This window comes from Patagioenas fasciata, chromosome 2 (assembly GCF_037038585.1).
Source record: "Patagioenas fasciata isolate bPatFas1 chromosome 2, bPatFas1.hap1, whole genome shotgun sequence".
NCBI lineage: Eukaryota > Metazoa > Chordata > Aves > Columbiformes > Columbidae > Patagioenas > Patagioenas fasciata.
Window position 1 is genome coordinate 45,066,073 of NC_092521.1, and position 24,421 is coordinate 45,090,493.

Sequence of the window (24,421 nt, forward strand, 5' to 3'; positions counted from 1 at the left end):
AAATGCTACAAAAGTTTTCCGCTACACCACGAAGAACACAACTGTTCTGAGGAAGTACAACGTGTCATAAAAGTGAGACATGCAAGTGGGAGTTGAGTACCTTGACAACAGTGTGTGAGGAAGTTGAATATTTTCAATAGTGGTCTTTTTTGGATTCCACTGTGATTCTATAGGGTTAGCTGCTGCTAGGATAGACGTACGAGCATTCAGTTGGCAAATAATTCCAGCCTGTCAAAATGAAAAACCTTTCTGAAATTAGCTCCAACTATGTAACAGCGAAACATTCCCCCCCCCCAGCTTTATGAGACCACCAGTGTTATTAAATGGGTTCTTTAGTAAAAAACTGCATTGCAAAATCCTTGTACAGCAAAGCAAGAACAAAACCATCTACAATTTGCTATAAAAGCTGTACTTTTTTTGTAAATGAGTTGTTAAATAATCTAGTCTTGATTCACTGACAACACCACAAATGTGTAATCCTTTGTTCTTCTATTATTTTTTGTTTGTTTCAACTGCCTAGCAGATACAGTGCTTAGTGCAGAGAACCTGGAACTAAACAAACTTACCTTTGCGATGGAGAGAGTCTGTTGTTCCATTACTTCATGTAGTACCGATCTTGTGCTTTCATTCATTTTATCAAACTCGTCAATGCAGCAGATGCCATTGTCACTAAGCACTAGAGCACCTGTCTGAAGAACCAGCTGCCGTGTTTCTGGATCCTTCATCACATACGCAGTAAGACCAACCGCACTTGAGCCTCTGCCAGATGTGTACTGGCCTCGAGGAACCAGGTTATACACGTACTGGAGCAGCTGCGATTTACTGGTACCAGGATCACCACAGAGAAGAATGTTAATCTCGGCGCGAAAATTGCCTCTTCCTGTGTGAGTAAAATCCTTTCTTGATCCTCCAAAAAGCTGAAGCAGAATACCCTACAAAAACATTCTTTCTTTAAAAATCAAAACATCACCACTTGTATAGTTAACACAGCAAATCCGGCTGTTGAACTGAAACATCTAATGAACAGAAACACTGCTAAAATTAACTCAGATATGGAAGAAAACACTTGAAACTGTTTTCAGAAGCCTTTAAAAGGATTAGTTCTTTATAGATATCCTCAGTTCCAGTTAACTACAAACATACAGTTGAACTGCTATGGTCTACAAACTCAGCTTATAATTAAAGTTTCAAATTAGATTTGTTCTAAATCTATTCCAAAACTTGTGTAACCAAAATTTTGATAACAAATTCTGCTGACAATAGCAAGTCAGAATAAACTACTTTCCATAAGGCTGTTTCATGTAGGACCAAAGTACTATTACCTCTTTTGTATCATTAAAAAAGTGCCATTTTTATCAGCTTTTTAGTGAAGACTTTTCAGGAAAACTGCTTTACTGTGTTACAGCATTACTTCAATAAAAGTTCTTCATTTGACCATAAAAAATAAGTGTTCAAGATCTTTTATTTCATTTGGGTTTACCAATGCTTCAACCTTTATACTACCTAAAAAAAAAAAGGCATATGCTTTCAAAGTTAGTAAAGAAATGAAAGTAACTAACTTTAGTAAAATTACTGGAATTATTAGTATAAACAGAGGCTTGTAATTTTATCAGTTAGCTAGAATTATCAGGGAGGACTTTTTTTTCCTTTTCATATTTACTAGTTTAAAATTCACTATTCCCCAGTATTCTTTTTTCTTTCTAACAGCACACATATGATAGCTGGAAACAGCAACTAAAAGAGTGAGGAAAACTCTACTCTGCTTTATGTAAAGCCTCTGCACAATTTCTTACAGCACTGAAACATCGCAGAGGCATGGAATGAGCTATTTGTAATTATTCTCCTCTCATTCACTTAGAAAATGGGTGTCAAATTCATTTTCACCGGGGTCACATCAGCCTCATGGTTGCCTTTAAAGGGCCCAATATAATTTTAGGACTGTGTAAATGTAACTACTCCTACATTTTAACTACAGTTTCAACGTGGCCAGGTCAGCAAAACCTGTTTGGTAGTTACAAGAAGCGTGACCCGCCCCATGTGTATTTTCCTCAAGGTCCCCAAGTATTGGTTCTCCAATATTTCTTGGTTTAAAGCACTGTCAAGTATTAAATATAGCAATTTTGTATTTTGTGAACAGATTTTTGTCAGAACTTGAAGATCTCCCTTGATGAAGCATCTCCAGCTTTCTTCAACTCAACTCACTGCACCTGATGGGCCTTTTAGTGTGGTGAGGGGGTAATGACAAATGAAATTGTCGTCATTGTATTTCCATTTCAGCAGGAAATCATTGTATGGTTTTGAACTCAACTTCTAGCCATTTCAGAAACCTGTGAACTATGATAATGTTTAAATCTACCAAAAAAAAAAAAAAAAAAACCAAAGGAATATACTTAAAGAGGACATTTGGGTGTTTGACATTACCTTGAGACCCACTACTGACTGTAGTTTTTACAATTACAAAGTGGGAGTATCTCAGTTGAATAATTTATTGGAACAGTCCCTTCTCGGATACATCTAAGTAATCATTTTAACATCCCGTAAGTCAGACTCAACCACGTCATTTTAAAGCTACAGTTCTCCTGTGGATGCCTCTTTGCAGCAATCATTTACTATGTTACAGCTACTTACTTTTCCTTGATCACCAGTAATCTGAACTTTCAAGAAATGTCCAGGATGAATACTGCAATTAAGTTTTCTCAGTTCTGCTGCTTTCCTGCCTTTTCAATTATATTCCCTCTAATTAACACACCTTAATACCATTAAAAAACTTACTATACACTTACAGGCAACTCCATTCTGACAAGACCATGCAGTTTTAAGACTACTGAAGATGTATTTTGAATTTTGAAGCCTGTCATTTTTCTAGCAAGCAATAATTACACTAGTATATAAATACATTTCTTAGAAGACAAATATAGAATTTGATTCACCTTTTTGATATCTTCATGCTCATAGATACTTGGGGCCAATGCTAAAGAAAGTCTTTCATATATGTCTGCTTTTTTAGAAAGCTCTTTTAGGAGTTCCACACGTTCCTCTGTAAACATTTTTTGCTCAGTCTCTTCATCAACACCATGCAGGCGTTTTGAATCCGTCTTGCGATAGTGTATAACATCAATGTGGGTCTTAAAGATGGACTTTACGCTGCTCACCCTTGGATTAACTCGAATTGGGACTGCCCTGTAAATACCTAAATATAAATTTTAATCATAGCATTAGATATGAAGAAACATAACTCCAAAACCTGAAATTTTTACATTTTTCCTTTGAAAGCTGTTCAAAACATCCTAAATACTTTACTCAGTTTATTTCCCAGTACCAGTAAGTCATGCAGAAATGAATGGAATATATTTAAGTCAGGTAGACCCTGTTTTTGCAGGTACATACATGTTAAACATTCCTATCACGAGTATTCTCAAGAAGGAAAAAGCTTAAGTATTTTTCAAAAAAATTTAAGGCTTGATGCTTTTGAAAGCTCTGCTCCATTGTCTAAAGTCAGCATTTCCCTCTAAGTGCCAAGTTCTCTAACAGTTACCAGTACAGTGGTTGTTTTAGAAAATGTGGTTGCAGTATCACAAGACTTACTCTATGTTTCCTGTCTCCTGACAGCAGACACTATTTAAGATACTGCTTCTTCCTCACGTTCTCAGAATGAATTGTTGAAGTAAGAAGGGACCTCTGGAGATTGTCTGGCCCAACCATGGGCTCAAACTGAAGTCAACTAGAACAGGTTGCTGAAGGCCACGTCCAGTCAGGTGTTGAATATGTGTAAGGATGGACACTCCAGGCAGCTTTCTCTAGGCACCCTGTGCCGGGGCTTGACCATCCAAACAGTGTAAGGTTTCCTATATTTAAACATAATTTCCTGTTTTCAGCTTGTGCTCACTGCCTCATGTCCTGTCACTGGGCACCACTGAAAAGCGTGGCTCCGTCTTCTTGACGCCACCCCCACCCCCTAAAGTCGGGTATTTATAAACATGCTGGTAAAATCCCCCAGAACTTCTCCAGGCTGAGCAGTCCTAGCTTTCTCAGCCTTTCTGTGCACGACAGAAGATCCAGTTGTCATCACGGCCCTTTGCTGAATCCACTCCAGTATGTCCACATCCTCCTAGTACTGGAGAGCCCAAAACTGGACACAGCACTCAGGATGTGGCCACACCAGTGCTGAACAGAGGGGAAGGATCACCTCTGCCAACACTCCTCATAACGCAGCCCAGAAGGGTTTCTGGTCTATCAAGCACTGCCTCCTGCCAGTTCTGTTTTTGTCTGCAAGTTTGCTGAGGGTGCACTCTGTCCCATCATCCAGGTCATTAGTGAAGATATCCAACAGTCTCTGGCCCCAGTACTGACTCCTGAGGTACACCCATGGTGACCAACTTCCAGCTGGACTTTGTGCCACTGATCATAATGCTTTGAGCCCAGCAGTTCTGCCAGTTACATCCATCTCACTGTCCACTTATCTAACGTGTACACCATCAGTTTGTCTATGAGGATGTTCTGGGAGACAGCGATGAAAGCCTTGCTGAAGTCAAAACAAGATAAAACAACATCTCATCATACAAGGTTGTTTTCTATTATAAATCCACGCTGACTACACCAAATCACCTTCTTGCACTTCAAATTTTTACAAATCATTTCCAGGATTATTTGCTGCATCACCTACCCAGAGTCAAGATAAGGTTGACTGGCCTGTAGTTCCCCAGGTCTCCTCCTTGCCCTAGGAACAACGTTGGCTTTCTTCCAATATCTTAGCTAGTACCCATGACTTTTCAAAGATAACTAAATGGCCTTACAAAGACAGTGGCCAGCTCCCTCAGCACTTGCAGGTACATCCCATCAGGTCCCTTTATACACAATTACGATCAGCAAAAAAGGAAGATGCAAATACTCAAACCAAATTTTACCTGTGACGTTAACTCTATCGCCTGGCTGAACTTTATCAACAAGGTCATTGTGAGCGAACAGCGCAACCGTATGAGGGGTCTGTCCAGCTGGCATATCTTCAGGAGATTCCTGCAGTTTGATCTAGCAAAAAAACAGTTTCAAAAAAGAAAAGCTTTTCCACAAAGCATGTAACAGAATTTCTATTAACAGTCTCAGTATCATTTTGAATCAGGAACATTGCTCAAGAACAAAACACCTCCACCCAAACAGCAAAACCAATTTCTAATAAAAAGCTAAGATGAAAATGAGAATTCTGCTGGTTGCCACTGGTATAGCTAATTACAAAATGCTGTCACAGACAAGGCTCACCTAATCCAGAAAGTAGCAGACATATTATATATAAAAGGGCTTCCATACGGAAACATTAAGATGCATACATGCTTCATTTAATGCATTTCTTCTACAAAGAACTTTTGCCAAGTTTTTTCACCCATTTTCATGTTCAAAAACACATTTCCCTTTCCAAAACATTCAGTCTCAAGACACATACTTTAATGCTATTGATGATATTAGGGTGGTGGGGGAGCAAAAACTAGAAACTTATTAATTTCAGCCACTACGTAAGTGCAACATACCATCTGTTTGTCAGAGAACATGGATCGATTGTGAATCAGTGCCATACTGTGTGTCGTGTTACAGTTCTTGCATACTGACGGTTCAGCGATCCTGCCACGATCGATTTCTACTCTGGTGGTGAAAGCGCAAACCTGGCATTTGAAGAATGCTTCTTGCATCTCGGGAATTAACTGGGAGCTTCTGATGACCATTCCACTGATGGTGATAAGCTGATCAATATCTACAAGATATAGAGACTAGTATCATCACTTCATACTCTAAAAATTTAAAATAACCTTCAAACTTCATGTTATGTTATTTTTTAGGTGGCAGGTGGACATTTGGTTACGTAGTAGCGTTTGGACTAAGATGAAGCAAAAAGAATCATAAATGCATAGTACAAATATTCTAATTTACAGTATTTATACAACAGAAAAAATCTTTCACACTTGCAGAACTAAGAACAGCTGATGCCAGGAAATATTACCTTCATAGACAGATTATGCTGCATTTGGGCTCTAAAGCATTTGCTTCTGAAACAGACTTACATAAACAAGACATTGGTCTGGATGGACCACAAGTACAGTTTTATACAGTCTTCATGTAATTCTATGCTAACATCCAATAAGTTTATGTAAATCCTTAAAATTCTTTTTGAGCATGGTAATCAAAGTTTACCTTCAGGGTTTAGACTTCTCATATTCCTGGTCTTCAGTGCATTATATGGCCTTACTTGAATCTGGTGTTCTAATATTGAATCAGGGTAACGATCAAAGAAGATCTCATTGGCAGCCATGTCAAATGTGGGGATGACTTCCTGTATAAAATTGTTAGAAGCCATTAAGCTTACAAAAGTTAAAACAAAACAAAAAAAAAAAACCACCAACCAGCCAACCAACCATAGATCAAAATATTTTTGCATGAACCATTTTATGTGCTGCTGATAAGCCAGGAATGATTAAAAGTTACACTAGCTGTGCATTTCCCTACACAAAGCTTGCTGTTCACATCAAGTTTATTAATTTGAGTATTGCAAAGGGAGGGAGGGGAAAAAAGTTCAGGACTCAGGACATTGCAGTTTGCATTAATGAGGTACTCACTATAGTATTTATGATCAAGTTTCAACTATGATGAAATAATACATTTTACATTAAGTAAAATTAAGAAACTACAGAGATTACACTGATCATACAAAGTACACATTGCATTTAAACATATTTAAAGCTAGAAATATGAAAGGGCCACCTGAAAGCCAGAAGACAAGTGCACTACTTCACCTGAGGATAGCAGATCAGTTGCCTGTAAAGATTTTCATCAAATGATCTTAGATGATCGCAATTTACATTCAGGAATGGTTCCCCAACCATATTGATCTGCAAGACATTTGAAAAGAAACCTTTAGCTCGATGGCACACAAGACTGAAAAATAAAAGTTAAATTTTGCTGCATTACAAGTACCTCTTCAAGGCGTTGCATATAGCGTGGCTGGTTAAGATCCAAGCCAATGTCTTCATCCTCTTTAGGTAACGGATCAATGAAAGTCTTAAGGAATCTCTAAATGTCAGAGGTAACAGAGACAGAAGGGGAAAATGAACAGAACCGAGTAGTACATATACCTACGTTGTGTCACATTCAACTCATATTTGTTTAAATCAAACTAGCTTTTCCTTAAAAAAAAGGAATAAATAAGTTGTTAACCTACCTGGAATTTTTCTTTGCATGAGGCAACATTAACGTCTGTTCCCCAAATAACAAGCTTTTGCCCAAGAGATTGCTCGGTTTCTACATCCTCAGCCAGCTGCGCGGAAACAAATTAAGCATAGGTAAGTATGCATATTTGTTTGAAAAGAGGTTGTCAGATGCAAAATCTGAGACATCCACCTACCCCATCTGAGTGTAAATCGACTTGTCTGGCTTTACGGACAGACCCAAGATCTGGCCTCTGCCTCACCGGTGTTCCTCGTACCCCACTTCGTGGAGTACCTTCCACCCTGGAGCTGGGCGTGCCGTAAGTCAGAGGTGAACTGACATCAAAGTCAAGAGGAATAGCTATTGAAAAAATAAACAAACATGTTTTTCAAGACATTTTACATTTAGAGCAGACTAAAATTCATCCTCTATATTTGTCTCATTCTTTAACTCTGTCATAAAGTGAATAGCATCAATCAATTCCATTGTTTAGTTAAACCAGAAGCAATAAGGATGTTGCAAGCCTACCTAGACCTTTTCATTAACTTCTCTTCTGAAAGATCTTAAGTTCTAGTAAAGCTTCACCAGAAAGTTTCAGTATGGCATTTTAAAACTACATTGGTTTTCAAGCATAAAAAGTCAAATCATAGCATTTTACATTAAACACGTTCTTCAGTATTTTTAGGGCTGTAATACAAGTGACCTGACAACAGCTACGGCAGTTAGAAATGCTCCTATTTATAAAGGCAAGAAAGGCTTTTTATGGCAATCCAGTTATTTCTGCATTAAAATAATTGTGTTATCCTTTCTAGCAATACATAAAACAAGAAGGTATAACTGCTGATATTCCCACAACAATTTGAAGCTACAAGAGCAGATCTGCACCCCTGACACCGAGTACGACCCTGTACCGTTCACTACGCTAAACTCAAATTCGGAAGTGCCCCCGGGGTGCATCGGGACATCCCCGCGGCCCGCACAGGGATGCGCACAGCGGTGGGCTCTGCCCCAGTCCCGGGGCTGCCCGAACCCCGGCGTACCGGCGTGGCGGAACTGCGGGGGGCTGGAGAACAGAGCATCGGGGGCGCGGGGGCTCTGCGCCTCGGCGGCCGGGGAGGTGGGCATGGGCTGCAGGTCGCCGGTGGAGGTGGAGTCGTCTGTCCTTGGCTTCTGTGAAGGGGGAGAGCGGGCATCTTGTGCTGCAAAACGTAAGCAGAGCCGGCGTTTAAATCGTCACGTCACCGCAGCAGGCGGACCGAGCCCCGAAACGGAGCGAGCCCCGGGCCGGCGCCGTCCCACCGAAGCACTTACGAGTCGGGGGGTTACTTTCCCGGCCGCGCTTGCCGCGGCGGCGGCTGGGGGTGGAGGCGGGCGACGACATGGCGCTGTTCCGGCTCCCGCGGCGGTCCTACCTGCGAGGGGGGCGGCGAGAAGAACGCGGGCTATGGACGCTCCGCCACCGGCCGAGCCCCGACCGGAGGGTTTCCCTCCCTCTCCCCACACACGCCGAGCGCTGAGCCTGGGGGAGTGGGGGTCAGAGGGGCAGCAGCCGATACCCTCACCCACCTCGACAACCCCAGGAAACTCCGCGCCAAGCGACTGGCGTGCGCGCGCTCTCGCGGGCTTTCTGGCCAATGGGTAGGCGCGATCGCAGCGGGAGCGCCGAACGGATGCAGAAAGGGGGGGACGAGTAACGGAAAAGGAAAGAAGGAAGGAGATTAATCTTTCGGCCCCCCTAGGTGAGGGGTGCGCCTCCTCAAGCTGCTGCAATACGGACAAAAGGGTAATGCAGGATACCTCTTGTGCTTCGAGAAGTAGTTTGTACTCAGCAATGGCACCTCTCCCCCCCCCCCAACCCAGAATGGAACGGCCCCCACCCGACCGAATTTCGCGGCAAAACTAGTGCTGTGGTCGGGCAGGGAGGCGTGGGGAAGTCGGAGCAGTCCATTCACCGCCGAGGGGTGGGGAAGAGAGAAACAGTGCTCACAGGTTGCTGTATGTGTTCACTGAGCCGATCCAGCAGTGAGAGACATCAAGATGCCTCCAAATCTTCTCCCCTGACACCACCCGTTAGACCATCGTGTCGCCCTCCTTTGCCCGGAATAGTCCTGATGCCACGGAGTGTCCCCCACCCGCCTGGCTGTGTTGGATCCGCCGGGGGGGCGTCCCCTCCGCGCCCGCTTCCGCGTCCTTCCGTGCCGCTGCCTGCCGGGGTCAGCATGGCCGGCGTCCAGGAGAGCCTGCTGCAGCTGCACCGCTGCCTGCAGCCTGGCGATGCCGGTGCTGTCATGCACGGCTACAGCCTGCTTCGCGGCCTGGGGGAGACCTGCCTCACCAGCCCTGCAGGCGGCGCGCAGGGTGCGCCCTGGGGCCCGGTCCGGCTGCCGCGAGTGGCGGTGGGGTCGGGGGATGTGGGGTCTCAGGGGCTCTTAGTGAGGCACGGGGCGGCTGTTACCTCGCTGGTGTCTTTAAAACAGCAACTGCACAGCTTGGGGTGGGCTCGTTAACGTTGGGGGCACACAACAGGGCTCTGGCATTGCGGGTGGCTCCGCCCGCGCTCCCTGAGCCCAGCACGGCACCCGAGGGCAGTTGGCACGACATAAGAGGTTCATTTCGGGGGGGAACGGTCTCTTGCCCCGAGTAGCCATTTCTCTCTGTAAAAATATTCAGGTGCGTGCCGCTCTGTCGGCCCGCCCGCCCCAGGTCGGCTTTCCCTCGGCCTGGGGCAGAGGTGGGGGCACAAGTCCACGGGGAGGCCAGAAACACCCACGTTGTGTGTGTTTTTTGGTGAGGAGCACCAGTCCCGTCCGAGGCGCTGAGGCATCCCGAGGGGTGCCCAGCCCTGCGGAGGAAACCGCCTGCCTGACGGTTCGTTTACTTCCCCGCAGCGCTGCACCTGTCCCTAGTGTTTTCCCAGCAGCACGGCTTGCTCGTTTTTATCCACAGATCTCTCGGCATTGAGGAGGTAGGTTGGTAAACTTTAAGATAAACGTTGAGATATTGAAATACTAGAGACAGTGCAGAGGAGGGCAATGAAGCTGGTGAGGGGTCTGGAGCACAAGTCTGATGAGGACTGGCTGAGGGAGCTGAGGCTGTTCAGCGTGGAGAAAAGGAGGCTGAGGGGAGACCTTATCGCTGTCTACAACTACCTGGAAGGAGGTTGTGGCATGGAGGGGGTTGGTCTCTTCTCCTAAGTATCAAGTGATAGGACAAGAGGAAATGGCCTCAAGTTGCCCCACGGGAGGTTTAGATTGGATATTAGAAAAAAAATTTTCACAGAAAGGGTTGTCAGGCATTGGAACAGGCTGCCCACAGAAGTGGTGGAGTCACCATCCCTAGAGGGGTTTCAAATGTGTTTAGACGAGGTTCTTAGGAACATGGTTTAGTGCTAGAGTTTGGTTAGGTTATGGTTGGACTCAATGATCCTGAGGGTCTCTTCCAACTGAAATGATTCTATAATAGTACTATGTGAACAGTGTATTGTGTTATACACATTAAAACAAAATTTTTTGTTTTTAATTTTCAGTTTCGAGATTGCAGGGAGGAAGCATTGAAGTTTCTTTGTGTCTTTATGGAAAAAGTTGGTGACAAAGTTCATCCTTATGCCTGTAATATTAAGGTGGGTAAAGGAAAATTATTTCCTAAAAGTCTTTGTCAAATGGTTGAAACAATTCTGGTGGGTCTCATACCTTAACAGATTCATAACTATTCCTCACCCCTCCCAATCTGCTTTAGCCATCTTGTGTTCTTGTTGGAGCTGAAATAACTTAGTTGACACAAAGTGTAATTAATACAACAGAGAAGTGTGGAATTGTTTCTTCAACTATAGGCTTAATTTTATCAGCTTACCAACATTAGATTAGATGTTAGGAAAAATTTCTTCACAGAAGGGGTTTTCAGGCATTGGAACAGGCTGCCCAGGGAACTGGTGGAGTCAGCATCCCTGGAGGGGTTTAAGAGATGTGTAGATGAGGCTCCTAGGGACATGGTTTAGTGCCAGACTAAGGTTAATGGTTGGACTCAATGATCCTGAGGGTCTCTTCCAACCAAAATGGTTCTATGATTCTATCTTTATAAAACACAATAGATACTAATTTTGAAAAAAGTTATTCATATTGAAAATTAATAACTATAACTTGCAATTTATACATACTAAAGTAATACTTTAGGTATAATATTTTAAATGTTTCTACAGGTGATGGCTAATTTTTAAATACTGATTTTTAAAATTTTTTCTTGCAAAGTTGTTACTTTTGCAGTATATAGAGAAATTTATGCAAACTACAATACCCCTAAAAATGAAGTTCTGTGAGTCTAGATTGCTGAATAATACTTCTTTGCGTGGTAATGCTTGACTGCACCTCTGCACTTTCTGATCTCGTTAGTAGCCATGTTTTGTAAGAAAACAAGGCAGAAAATCTGCTATATGTGCCTTTTATTCCAGAAACTGCACTTTCTTTACCTGAGCTGAGATTTATTGTTATGTCAGACAGGGCTGCAGTGTTGTCAGTGAAGCTACTTTCAGGACTGAATATTTTTATTCTAGTATTTTTTAAAAAAATGTTAAACTTGTTAGGAACAGATACTTTAAAGAGGTAGATGAATAATACAGTGTTACCTTTGAGTTCCCTTCTCTGTTTACAAATATTACAATCTCAGTTTTCTTCCCTATCTAGAAAACTTGTGTTAGTGTTTATACAAAAGACAGAGCAGCAAAATGTAAAATCCCAGCTCTGGAACTTCTGATTAAGGTAAAAGTTTTATACATCTCTCTTGCTTCTATTATAGAAAAAGTAGAAAATACCTTGTATTACTATAGTGGTGCTATATTATGCAGAAAACCTGTATTCAGTAGTAGCAAGAGAATAGTGATAGTGTGGTATTTAGATGTTAGTAAGAGACATGTCTTAACTACAGATTGTCATTGATATTCCTGCAGTAGGTTGCTTAGATGTGAGCATGTCTTTCCTTCATCTGCTTGATCAAGACACAGCTGTATTGGTGGTGGCAGTTGCAAGTCTTCTTCCAGTTTAGTCAATTGTATTCTTACTTTATAATGTTATACATTGATACATAGTATTTTTATATACTACGTTAGGCACTGTATATGAAAGGTGTGGAGAAGGTTTTTTTTTTTCCTGAAGTTTTATTACTGTGTGAGACAGTAATTTCATAATGTGCTTCCTTAGAATGCATTAGATCCTTGTTTTGCAAATGCTTTTGCACCTCCTTCATTTTCTTTATGAGCAACAAGGCTACTTCTGATTTATTCTGCTACATATATAGGAAGGTAGTTTGTTGTTAAAGTAGATTCCATGCCAATTCTCTTGCCTGGACCAGTCACCTTAAATCTCTTTCATTGAATAACATACTTAAGCTGAATTTACACATATGAACTGCGTTTTTATTTACATCAAGTAGGATTGTGGTAGTGATATTAATTATTTTCCTAATTCTTTTCTTTTTTTGTTAATCTATCATAGTTGCTCCGAAGTTTACAACATTCCTGTCTGATGGAAGAAATGAAAGTTGGGGAGATATTTAATAAATTTTATGGGGAGCTTGCCACAAAAAGTAAAATTCCTGATACAGGTAGGCTTTAGTTTTTCTGTCAATGTCCTTTGCTTTATTTACACTCAGTTTTTGTTGGATGATACTCCATGGAAATGTATAATTGCTATATGTAAGGTGAGTGTGTTTAAAAATGGTAGCTGTCGTGTTTTAGAGCTAGTAAAATGTGTTCAGGTCTTCTGACCATGAACATGCAATTAGCTCTTTCTTAGGAGATTTATATGAGCTAATGTGCAGGAGAAATGTAATTTAGTTTGATGGTGTCAGTTCATACTGAATTGAAGCATAGATCTGTCTTAAGATTTCCAACGAGAGACTATTTGTATGTCTAATCTGTTATTATTAAATCCTGAATGCTCAAATCCTGAAAGTACTTCCAGCTTTCTTCTTGTTAACCACCTTAACTTTGCCAGACTACTAGAATATATTTGTTTCCCCAGGTTCAGTGCAACCTGGTGTAGCTGAACCTTTTAAGTTCTTCTTATACCTGTTTTATAAGTATATACACACATAACCTTGAGACTCAAGAGTAGTCCTGGTCCTTCCAGTAGGTGCTCTTATCAAAAACAGAGGCTGTCCATCCCTGTCAAAGTTTGTGAACCTGAGCTTGGTTGCTAAAGCTATTCATAACTTTATTCCAACCCCATCCAGTTTTTTGTCCTCAGAGCAGCAGTTTTAGTGCAGTAGTTAGTACATTTGTGTCTCCTAATGTGAGCTCATTAGTTCCTGTCTTACCCGATTATGTTCTTGATGGTGTTAAACTTACTAATGTGAGCTCTAGTTCAATGGTCATGGCTTAGTTGCAGCTGAAATCTTGACTTGACAGGTTTAGCCCTTACAAAACTAGCTGTGCCTGCATAGAACCCTTTAGTCCAAACTGAAGCCTTCTGTGAGCTGTTGACCTTAACCCTGGTAGTACTTAAGAGGCGCAGCATAACCTCAAGGCCAGCAGCAAACTTGAATTAGTGGTAAATGCTTCCTCAGTGGATATGACCTTTATTAATCAGTTTTCTAAGCCATGTTTGAAAAGAGTAAATGTGTTTAACTTACTGATGTGAGAGGAGGATGCATCTTTGCATCGTAGTATGTAGAGATAGGTATACGTATGTATATCATAAAGAGATGTCTTTCCCACATGCTAATCACCAGTTAAAATCCTCAGTTTTATATGATTGCAAGTCATATAGCAATTACAATGGAAATGCCAAAGTAATGATTTCAGTAATTAATGTTTAATAATATTAAATTACTTTTTAGTACTGGAGAAGATTTATGAGCTTTTGGGAGTTTTGGGACAGGTCCAACCTAGTGACATGATCAACAATTCTGAAAAACTATTCCGAGCGTATTTGGGAGAGCTTAAAACACAGGTATGATTGGAATTTCTTTTCAGACTCTTACATTGCTCTGTTTTTTTGCCTTTGATGTGTGTAGCACTGAATGTTGGAATATTATTGCCATGAGTACAATTTGTAGGAATCTAACTGGACAATCATAAATGCTTCCTTAAGGAATGTTAAAGTTTGTTTTCTCTGGTTCTGAAGAGCTTTCAAAGTAAAATCTCAAGGCCATCAGTGACCGTGAATTAATCAATGTACTGCGAGAACAAGTGACACGTGATGATCATTGCAGTAGTGCCCAAGAAAAGTTGTATTTCTGTGCACTGGTAGTTTCTGATTTTGGCTCTGCTAGCTGCAAAATCCTTACACTTCAGGTAAATATCAGTTCCGCTGAACTTCACTTTCCTATATTCTGCACTTTTAAGACACTAGTGTGTGCTAAGTTTTTCCGTGGTAATCTTAGTGGAATGTATTTCATGCTTATCAAAGCATTTTTTACACTTCTGTAGTTAAGCTCCCTCCCAGATGATACGAGACTTCTGAGTAGTAGATGTTTTTGTGGACTCGTGTTCACAGTGGTGGCTGCTGACATAACTGTATTAAGTTGGAATATGTGATTTTTATCTACACTTCTAGGAGCTGGGAAGCCTTGGTTTAAATTTATCTTAGCTGGAGGGTAATACTGGTTTCAATTCCTGCTTTTTTTAGATGACATCAGCTACAAGGGCACCCAAGCTACCAGTTGTAGCAGGGTGTCTGAGGGGCCTGGCTGCACTCATGTACAACTTTACCAAGTCTGTGGATGAAGGTATGTTATTTTTCTATGTGAAAGACAGTTACACAGTTCGATATGTTCTTACCGTTGTACAGCCAACAAGCAGCACCATTTCTCACTGTCAGCTCAGAATGAAAATTTCCTCATTGGTAGATGGTTTATGCGAAAGCCAGGTCTATCCAATTATATGGTCTTTGTGGTCTGTCTTTGGAGTGGCTTCATCAGTGATTCTGTACGTAAATTAAGTGCAATTTTCTCTCCAGAGATTGGCAGCTATGAGAGCCGCATTGAAACTGGAATGAAGTTTATACAGAGATATATTTCCCTTAGAAGAGGCATGCCTGTTAAAACATTAGTATTCAGAAAAATCAATTAATATAGATATACATTTTTCAAATTTAAGAATATTTCAGGAAGAATCGTCTCTGCCTCTTCAAATCGGATATGTAAGGCATTTCAATATCACTTCTTCATGCCAAGCTTTGGATAAAAATGTCTTTGTCTTCACTCTACCTCTTGTATGTAGTACTGAAATACTTATTGGATTGTTTCACAGATCCTCAGACTGCGAAGGAGATTTTTGATTTTGCAATGAGGGCAATCAATCCACAGGTAAATCTGCCACGTGTTAATTGTTCCGCGTATATGAATTAGCCCTGATGAAGAATAAACCACATGTGACAAACCTTTTCTGATATTACAGATTGATCAGAAGCGATACGCAGTACACCTAGGTAAGACTGTAAATTATCTTAATTCGTACGGAGGTGGATACTGTACATAAAAGGATGTCTTCTGTCTGGAGCTGTTTATTCTCTACTGGCTGTCTTTGGATGGCTCTAGTCTTCAGTCTCCTAAGCTGATCAGGAAGCAAAGCTGGTGTATTTTAAGTTGGAGTCTGAAGAGTTAAACGTGTTTGGTTAAACTAGGCAAGGTGTAATCATCTTATGAACAGCAGCATTACACTTGATGCCATTTGCTCCCCTGGAGTGGTGGAAAACCCTGGTATGGGAAGGGAATTGTAGCAGGAGTAGAAACAAGGGGAATGTAGCAAATTCGGAGAAATCGGAGGATGGTGGATTGGGCTAAAGGAAGAAAAGGGGAATTTCACTGGAAGAAGGGCGAGGAAATTGGGAACAAATGAAGTCCGTGAAGAAAATGAGAAATTGATCTGTGAAATGTGAGTGGCTTATGTAGAAATTGCAAAAATGCAAGGTCTGGGTACTAGGCCCAAGGCAACTGTAAAGGGTAAAACCCTCTTTAAAGACAGTCTGCTAATGAAAACATTAATTCATTAAGGATCTTGAAATTTAATTTATGCTTATATTTGAGATTGTGGAATTACCTATACTCTTAATTCTTTATTTGTCTGCATCACAGTTTGATGGAGATGAGGCCTTGAGTATATATACTGACCACAGAAACCAAGCCCTGTGAATTGTGTGATTTAGTATTATTATTTGTAGCCAGTAGAGTCAGTTTCTTTTTCACTGTTAATGTAAATCACTTCAAAACACAGCTATGCTTTCCATAATAGTGTGCATTTTAAAAGAGGATTTTTGGAGGGTTATTTTTATGTTTAAGTTCTTAATGTTTGGATGCTAATACTGTAATGTCTAGAAGAATACATTTTATCCCCTCCAGTCATGGTAGCTATACCTACCTGAAGTCCTAACATGGACTTTTATAGTCTGTTTTTGAAAAGTGGAATGTAAGTCTGGGTTTTAATGAGAATTGGTTTTAAATTGCAGCTGGTTTACAGCTGTTCAGCTGGCATGCTGCTCAGTTTGGTGCCTTGCTCCTGGACAACTATGTCTCCCTCTTTGAAGCGATGTGGAAATGGTGTGGTCACACAAATCAGGAGCTGAAGAAAACCAGTAATTCTGCACTAGATTCATTCCTCAAGCAGGTATTGTTACTTCACTGGGATCTCTGAGACTAAAGCAAAGTCAAATTTCTTGAAATAGTGGGGATATTTTTGTTCTGGGAAGTTCAGTGAATCCGTTTAATAAATACTTGTTTTGTTTGAAGTGCTTCATACTATGAGCTAGGTGTCCTTTAAGACACTGCAGGTTTTTTTGTGGCTTTTTTCATGCTTCTACAAAAATTTCAAGAATTTGATCTGCTTTACAGATTTCTTTAATGATAGCTCAGGATGTAGAGCTACACAAGAACAAGTTGCAGTTCTTCATGGAGCAGTTCTATGCAATCATCAGAAGAATGGATTCAAGCAACAAAGAGTTGTCCATTGCCATTCGCGGATATGGGCTCTTTGCAGCAGTATGTGCAGGAAATTTTTTATTATAAAGAAACCTAACTTTAAATCCATTCAGTATGTTGCATATACCATTCATTTTACAATTTTACACTGCTTGTGTAAATGCTGCTATTTGAGATGCTTTCCACTTGTTCGTTAGTTTAAGACTGGTCTTTATCCTCTGCTTGTGCAGATCCAGCACAATAAAAGTTCAGAAAATGAGCTGCTGGGTTAAATGTTAAATAGTAGTAGGTTGTGAATGATAATTGGTTAAGCCACGTTAAGATAAGGCACTTACTACTTTAGTGCAGCTAGGCCAAAATATAAGTGAATATTAGTATCCATAATGCCATATTTAAGATATTTGCAGCCAAACTCCATGCTTTCCAGGCTGGGTTTGAAATCACGTCACTAAAAGTCCAACTGGTCTTATAGTAAATTACACTTCATCGTTGAACTATTACTTTATTGCAAATAACCATGTTTCTCATATATGTAGCAAGTAGAATACTTAAATTTAGTTTATTCAGTTATATTGAGTTCCTGGAAAAATTTATAAGGTTCTTCTTTTTATGTTTCAATGAAGACTTGGCTGGGGTTTAGTGCTACAGCCTGCATTTTCTTGCCTGTATGAAGTTGGTAAATCAGTATTTTATTTTCTCTTTGTAAGCCCTGTAAAGCTATACATTCTAAGGATGTTGACGACATGTATGTTGAGCTCCTTCAGCGTTGTAAGCAAATGTACCTCACAGAAGCAGAAACAATAGATGACCATCTGTATCAACTACCAAGTTTCCTCCAGTCCATTGCAAGTGTGATATTCCATATAGATACAGTAAGTGAATTATTAGAAGTACCAGTCTTTTTTTTTTAAATGCAGCTAGAGATGTATAAGAAGGTAGTAGTTGGGAATTTACCTATGTTAGAAATACGATGACTTTTAGCTCCTAGGGGATGGGAAGACTATCAAGAGACTACTTTATTAGATTTTATTTGAATAAAGAAAATACACAATATACTAAATAAAATTCTACAGTACATTGTAATAAAACCATGATGGCTAAATGTAAATGGGTTTTTATTTATTTTAGGTAAGGCTATTTATCTGAATGTAGGTTTACCTTTTTATGTGATTTATACCACTGTATTGCTGCTTTTTCTTTTGGTACTGCTACTTAGCATGTTCTCTGGGGGTGATACTTTGATTTTCCTGTGATGCTACACTGTCTGTGTTCTACTGAGGGCTTTCTGGGTCATAGCTGGCTGTGGGAAGTAAGGCTGGGATGGAGACAAGACTTTCACTTACAATCTGTTTTCAGATTTTTTAAGAATCAACAGATTATACTGCTGTGTTATTATTGTTTAATTAAACTGGTACTTTTCTAATAAGCTTAAGACTGGTTCCACTGAAGCATGAAGCACTAATTCATCCAGGAGCTACTTTCCAGAATGTGTTTCAGGAAACTTTCGTATTATGTTTGTTTTGTTTGGGGTCTTTTCATTTTTTGGCTTTGGTTGGTTGGGCTTTTTAAATATCTAAGTAGTATTCACTTAGTCTTTTATTGTTCTCAGAGCTGGTCATGATGTAAACTCTTGCTGAAATAATTTAGCATAATTCTTCACATTGATACTGAATTATAATCATTGTGTTCACAGGTTGAGGGGTTTTGTTTTTATTTCTTCCAGATTCCTGAAGTATACACTCTGGTTCTGGAACATCTGGTTGTGCTACAGATCAATAGCTTTCCACAATACAGTGAAAAAATGCAGTTAGTCTGTTGCAGATCTATAATAAAGGTATTTCTAGCTCTCTCAGGAAAAGGTCCGGTTCTCTGGAGTTTTACTAGCACTGTGGGTGAGTCCGCGATATTAACTTTTTTGTGGTTTTTTTGTTTGGTTGGTTTTTTTGGGTGGTTTGTTTTGTTTTCTGAAATTGAGTAACTGTTTCTAAGAGAGAGATATGAAATAGCCATTTGGGGTCAAAAATGAAGCTTTTCCTGTCCTCTAGTAATGGAGGTTTTGGGTTCTCATTGTGTTATTTTTCAGTATCCGTTGTTAAGTCACTTAGGGAATACATTTAACAACTGTTTTGGATGACTAAATAGCTATCATCAAGGCCAGGAGGATAAATTTTTGTGATTATCTGTTTAAGCATAAGACATTCCTGTTCTGAATGATTGTGGAGAGAAAGGGATTTCACAGAAAAATGTTCAAAAATCCGTTCAATATTCTTTCAGTTACCCCTACAAAATATCATAGAAGGTAGAGTGCATGTCATCTCTATTAGAATTGTGATCTTTTTATGCTCTGGAACTTGTATGTAGTAACAATAGAAATTCTAAATATCTGATTAGTCAGATACAGTTCAGTGAATGTGATAATGAAAGTGTCAGCATTGGTAGCTGACAGTTCTAGTAGCCTCCAGCATGCTGACATCTCTTCACAATGATTTTCAGAATTTATTTTTAGTTTCTTTAAATTGTTTACAGTGGCTTTTCTCTATTGCTGTGGCATTTTCATCGTTTTCCATGTTCTTGATTTGGGATGTGGTGCAGCCAAGCACTGTGCTGGAATAGGGATCCTAAGTCTGTGTCCGTGAGAGTCATTTGGAGTTTTTACCTTTTCCAGAACGGGCATTATGGGCAATGTCGTGATCATCAGTGCACTGAGACACAGGGGAAAGTCAAAGCAGTAGTGAGAAAAAATAAGAAGCAGGTTCAAAACTGATTCCCTGTGAAACATCCTAGAGTTATTGCTCTGGTTTTGCCCAATTTGTCATTATAGAAAAATTTGTGTTCTTTTGTTTGTCCCTCATCTCGACAGAATATAGAAAACAGAAGACTGATTTAATTCATTGCTAGCATAATGAGTGATATGGATGGTGTGCCTTTTTAAGTCTGTTTAGGCAATTTTTTTTTGTTTCAGTGCATCAGGGATTAATCAGAATCTTCTCCAAGCCAATCACGTTTTCGAAGGTAAAGTAACTGTTTAAATGTATTTCATTTAGATTCCTAGACTATACATATCAGTTCTTTAAGATCTCACCCAGTAAACAGGGGAAGGCCCAAGGAAGCAAAAATAATACTTATAAAATGAATTGTGGCCCAGTTGTAATTAGTCTGTTCTTCTATATATGCTCAGAATAATGAAGATGTGCCTCTTGTACTGAATGAAAAAATGACAGGAAATACACTTTTGTTCTCTGCAGTTCTTGTTTGCTCAGGTTGTATGTAACAAAGAAGGCTGTAATCCATCTTTTTTCCAGGTTAACAGATTTTAGATACTTTAAAAGTTTTACTGGATGTTTGTGTTAAGAGAGGATTTCAAAGCTTTTTAATCCTGTTCAGTAGGACAGCTACAGAGTTTCTCAAATAACTGACCGCTGGAAGGAGAGGAGCTTTAGAGATTTTTTGAAAGGAGCTGGAAGTTTTGTGCTCTTTTCAGATTGGTTAAATGAGATGGCAAAACATTTCATGTTTCTACCTGCAAAAGCAATTTTACATTGTATTTCGGCTTGAGTCAGGTACGTGCATATGCAGTGTTTCTGAAAAATACTGTCTTTTCAGGATTTTCTTGGAAAAGAAACTTCTGGATCCGAAGACTCACGTGAAGCTGCAGAGGTTGAGACAGGGAGGTGGAAAGTACCAACGTATAAGGACTATCTGTATCTCTTTAGAAGTCTACTGAACTGTGACACAATGAAGGTAAAAGCATAGTTAACATGGAAATACAAAAGGAAAAGTAATGCTGAGTCTTATTGCTACTTTTCTAACCCTAGATTTTTTCCAAATGTCATGCTGTAGATAACTGTGTTCTGGATTTAGTTGGATTTTGTGACTGATAAATGATTTAAAGAAAGGTTAATTCAGGCTTCCATACCCAAGGAACATCTAAAGCCAAGTTCTCTGAATCATTCATATGTTAGTTGTAAATTCAAGGAATAATTCTCATTGATGTTTTGAAATGTGAACTTTTTCCTCTTACAAAGGAATGTGTATTTGAAGATGAAAACTTTCTTACTGCAAATACACTGCTGCAGTCCTTGAATCGCTTGCTATATGATGAACTTATAAAATCTGTTTTGAAGATTATTGAGAAGTTGGACCTGACTGTTCAGAAACTGGATGTTAATGAACAGGTGAGACCTACTGAGTTGTCCATTAATTTCTGCTGTGGTAGGGGAACCAAAATCACATTACCTGTTTTGTTTTCATTATGCTTATATAGCTTCTCATAGCATCCTTGAGGTAATATTCATACTAGTCAAAATGTTTTTCTTCATATTTCTGGATATCGCATTGCAGTGTTAGGAAGTGAGAAGATAAGAATTGGAAAAAGTTCACAGAATCTGTGATGCCTGCTCTGTTGTCTAGTAGTTGTGCTTGTAGGGAAAAAACAAGTAGAAAAATCAAGCATCCCATATTGTTGCTTTGAATTATTGATGTGTCAATTATTAGTCATTTGTCTATGTCAGACCAGCTAGTAGCAGCTAGAAAAACAGGAGACTCTGTTTATCTGGAAAAAGAGGTGTAAATGCTTTCTGTTTTGTCACAGATCCAGTGTTCTTCCTTCAATATTTGTTTTCAGGATGAAAATGAAACTGATGGTGCTTTGGTTGGGCCTACTTCTGACCCTGCTTCAAACCTGCAGCCAACAAAGCCAACAGACTTTATTGCCTTTATAAATCTAGTGGAATTCTGCAGGTATTTATATGTTTTTATGTGGTTCGGGAGTTACAAAGTGGTTGGAAGAAATTTAATGAGGGATTTATTCAAGATGGCTGTTTCTGACTTGATGACAGTATACCATATTTCAAAATGCACAAGGTAATTAGCAGGAAGACAGTAAGTGTGTTTCAGTCATCTGGGTCATAGATAAAAACATCCTCACTCATCAGCTCAGTTTTATTTTGTTATTTGGGTTTGTCTTCGAGTGTATGTTGTAACTTCTATACTGGCCATGTAACCTAAATACAGACATCAGAAATAGTCTTCATAAAGTAGTACAGGGCGTTAAGTGAAAGGTACAGCATTGTCTGCCTGTGAAGGTCCAGTCACTTTCCCGTAGCAATACTGCAGTCTGTCTCAGTAATGAAATGTGAAATGTATGTATCTGTGTTTATATAAATTTAATACTGAGAGGTAATGAGAAAGAAATGGCTTTGCACTGTAAAGCAAAATAAGTCTTCCAATACCTCACAAGGCAGCATGTCATTATTCCCTCACTGTCTTTGGAGCTGCTCTGTTGTAACAATAATTATCTTTCCTGTACAGACTTGAAAAATTTAAAAAATTAAATATTTTATTCAGTTTTGGGTGGGGTGTTTTTGTTTGTTTTCTGTATGTTTTTTGTTCATCTGTTTTAGAGAGATACTTCCAGAGAAGCATGTTGAATACTTTAACCCGTGGGTATATTCCTTTGGCTACAAGCTTATTATACATTCCACGAGACTGCCTCTTATTAGTGGATTCTACAAGCTGCTTTCTGTTACGATGAAAATTGCCAAGAAAATAAAATACTTTGAGGTGAGATCTCTTTTCCTAAGAAAGGCGTGACGTGTTGTATTAATGATGATGCAGCTCTTCATATGTAAGTTTTTTATGCACAGTGGAAAATAGTTCATTGAAAGTGCTAGCTGGTTGTTTGAAGTGTTTGTTGCATCCTTTGCCTCTGTAGTCACAAACACATAGAAAGTCAGAATTTAGACGAGGAGCCCAGTTTCTGAAGAGACACTATCCATGTGTAGTAATTTTTATGAAATCTTGAGCTGGGTGAACAGAGAGGTGGGAAACACCCTTGCAGTGCAGGCAGTACAGAAGATAGCTTGGGTATCAGAAACAATCTGACCAGTACAGCAGAGATGTGAATGGGCTAATTACTCAACTTCTGGAGTATAGTTGCATTCCACTCACTCATCTCCACCAGAAATATGGTGCTTTGTTGGTTGATGCACCATTTGCAGTATGGAAGCTGTTGTGAAGTGACAGTTCTTCATCCCATCATGTGTAGCCCACAACACAGAGCCCAGGACTGACTCTCACTGCTGGTGACGGCACCAAGTGAAGGAAATCTGGGAACTTATTGGTATAAATGCTTCAACTGTGGATGGTGTTGTGAATTGCTGTTTGCTTATTCCACCTGCATTCTTGCAACCTGGGTGTCCACTATTAGGGATTTTTTTTCTTTTATGATTTGTTAGATAGAAGTGCAAGGAGAAGAAAATTAAGCCATTGGAAAGTTTTTTTTTTTCCGTCCTGTGTACCTTGCTCATTTGGGGTAATACTAAGAGTATTCCAAAAAGGTGATGGTATTAGCATTAGTTTCTAAACTTCGAGAGAACAAACGTATATTTCATGTTGTCGCTGATGCAGATTCCATATTAGTCAGTGCAGTTATTCTGAGTTCAACTTGTACTACATTTTTTAATGCTATTGACTTGTGTTTTCTGTTTGGTAGGGTGTCAGTCCACAGAGTATCAGAAAATGCCCTGAAGACACAGAAAAAAAATCTTGCTTTGCACTGTTTGCAAAGTTTGGAAAAGAGGTAAGTTATTTTGCTTGGTTAACTTTCTTAGTCTGAATATAAGCGTAAATGACTCAATCAAAATTATACCTTCTGAGAAATCTTACATATATGATGGAAGTTATCTGACTTTTGGAATTATGCAACATAGCAGGATTGTAAGGTGTTTTTCTGAATGTTTTTTATTTTATGTCAGAAGAGGTATCTTGGTCACTTACTGATTTACAATTGCAAAATAAGCATGTAATTGTGCATGAAATAGTTCCTGGTAACCATCTGCAGGTAAATGAGTTTCTAATGTTGGTTTTGTGTATTTTACATGGATATTGATATAGCCAAATCAAGATCTTATAAAGTTTATGATTGTTCTTGACCTATTTATCTCAATTCTAGGTTACAGCGAAAATGAAACAGTATAAGGATGAGTTGTTGGCTTCCTGTCTGAATTTTTTGCTCTCTTTACCACACGACATAATCATGCTTGATATCAAAGCATACATTCCTGCACTGCAGGTGAGTCAAAGTGATGTACAACTTAGGTTTTTTTCTAAAGCACGTGCAAAACTGTTGAGCAAGTAAGATGACCATTAAGCTCTGCATTATCTTCAGTGGCATAGAATACAAATGACTTGAATTTATGGATAAGTAAGTAAATTGTCAGACTTTACCATTGTTAATGCCAGTGTTGCAATATAATACTGTTCTCCTGTGCTGATCTTGAGCGAGTTGTTAAGCAGGCAAAAGTTACTAAGAAGGAAGATGTATTTT

The 24,421-nt window shown here is 39.6% G+C and overlaps 2 protein-coding genes and 1 long non-coding RNA gene across 5 annotated transcripts in view; 2 read left to right on the forward strand and 1 right to left on the reverse strand.

The window, feature by feature from the left end:
* LOC136098542 (uncharacterized) overlaps positions 1 to 794 on the forward strand; it is a 21,740-nt gene extending 20,946 nt beyond the window's left edge. Inside the window, exon 5 of the long non-coding RNA XR_011737439.1 lies at positions 521 to 794. This is a non-coding gene — a long non-coding RNA (uncharacterized lncRNA). The remainder of the gene's footprint in view (positions 1 to 520) is intronic.
* The window catches only part of MCM4 (minichromosome maintenance complex component 4), a 12,173-nt gene extending 3,313 nt beyond the window's left edge, over positions 1 to 8,860 (reverse strand). The window contains exons 1-13 of the mRNA XM_065832052.2: positions 8,755 to 8,860; positions 8,500 to 8,600; positions 8,229 to 8,387; positions 7,385 to 7,548; positions 7,202 to 7,297; positions 6,958 to 7,053; positions 6,777 to 6,872; positions 6,178 to 6,316; positions 5,520 to 5,740; positions 4,905 to 5,025; positions 2,931 to 3,190; positions 567 to 932; positions 101 to 228 (exon numbers count right to left, since the gene is read on the reverse strand). Of these exons, the coding sequence (XP_065688124.1) occupies positions 101 to 228; positions 567 to 932; positions 2,931 to 3,190; positions 4,905 to 5,025; positions 5,520 to 5,740; positions 6,178 to 6,316; positions 6,777 to 6,872; positions 6,958 to 7,053; positions 7,202 to 7,297; positions 7,385 to 7,548; positions 8,229 to 8,387; positions 8,500 to 8,569 (1,916 nt within the window). The 5' untranslated portion in view covers positions 8,570 to 8,600; positions 8,755 to 8,860. The remainder of the gene's footprint in view (positions 1 to 100; positions 229 to 566; positions 933 to 2,930; positions 3,191 to 4,904; positions 5,026 to 5,519; positions 5,741 to 6,177; positions 6,317 to 6,776; positions 6,873 to 6,957; positions 7,054 to 7,201; positions 7,298 to 7,384; positions 7,549 to 8,228; positions 8,388 to 8,499; positions 8,601 to 8,754) is intronic.
* A 325-nt stretch (positions 8,861 to 9,185) lies between these two features.
* PRKDC (protein kinase, DNA-activated, catalytic subunit) overlaps positions 9,186 to 24,421 on the forward strand; it is an 84,242-nt gene continuing 69,006 nt past the window's right edge. For 2 of the 3 annotated variants that reach the window (XM_071804136.1, XM_071804137.1), the window contains exons 1-20: positions 9,380 to 9,546; positions 10,077 to 10,153; positions 10,715 to 10,807; positions 11,865 to 11,939; positions 12,672 to 12,780; positions 14,017 to 14,129; positions 14,808 to 14,907; positions 15,431 to 15,486; positions 15,578 to 15,608; positions 16,626 to 16,783; positions 17,008 to 17,154; positions 17,802 to 17,966; positions 18,818 to 18,986; positions 20,057 to 20,106; positions 20,698 to 20,835; positions 21,120 to 21,269; positions 21,686 to 21,834; positions 22,497 to 22,656; positions 23,588 to 23,674; positions 24,047 to 24,166. In XM_071804136.1, the coding sequence (XP_071660237.1) occupies positions 9,408 to 9,546; positions 10,077 to 10,153; positions 10,715 to 10,807; positions 11,865 to 11,939; positions 12,672 to 12,780; positions 14,017 to 14,129; positions 14,808 to 14,907; positions 15,431 to 15,486; positions 15,578 to 15,608; positions 16,626 to 16,783; positions 17,008 to 17,154; positions 17,802 to 17,966; positions 18,818 to 18,986; positions 20,057 to 20,106; positions 20,698 to 20,835; positions 21,120 to 21,269; positions 21,686 to 21,834; positions 22,497 to 22,656; positions 23,588 to 23,674; positions 24,047 to 24,166 (2,286 nt within the window). In that variant the 5' untranslated portion in view covers positions 9,380 to 9,407. Of the gene's footprint in view, positions 9,547 to 10,076; positions 10,154 to 10,714; positions 10,808 to 11,864; positions 11,940 to 12,671; positions 12,781 to 14,016; positions 14,130 to 14,807; positions 14,908 to 15,430; positions 15,487 to 15,577; positions 15,609 to 16,625; positions 16,784 to 17,007; positions 17,155 to 17,801; positions 17,967 to 18,817; positions 18,987 to 20,056; positions 20,107 to 20,697; positions 20,836 to 21,119; positions 21,270 to 21,685; positions 21,835 to 22,496; positions 22,657 to 23,587; positions 23,675 to 24,046; positions 24,167 to 24,421 lie in introns of all 3 variants that reach the window. The other variant, XM_065830626.2, reaches the window with a different exon arrangement.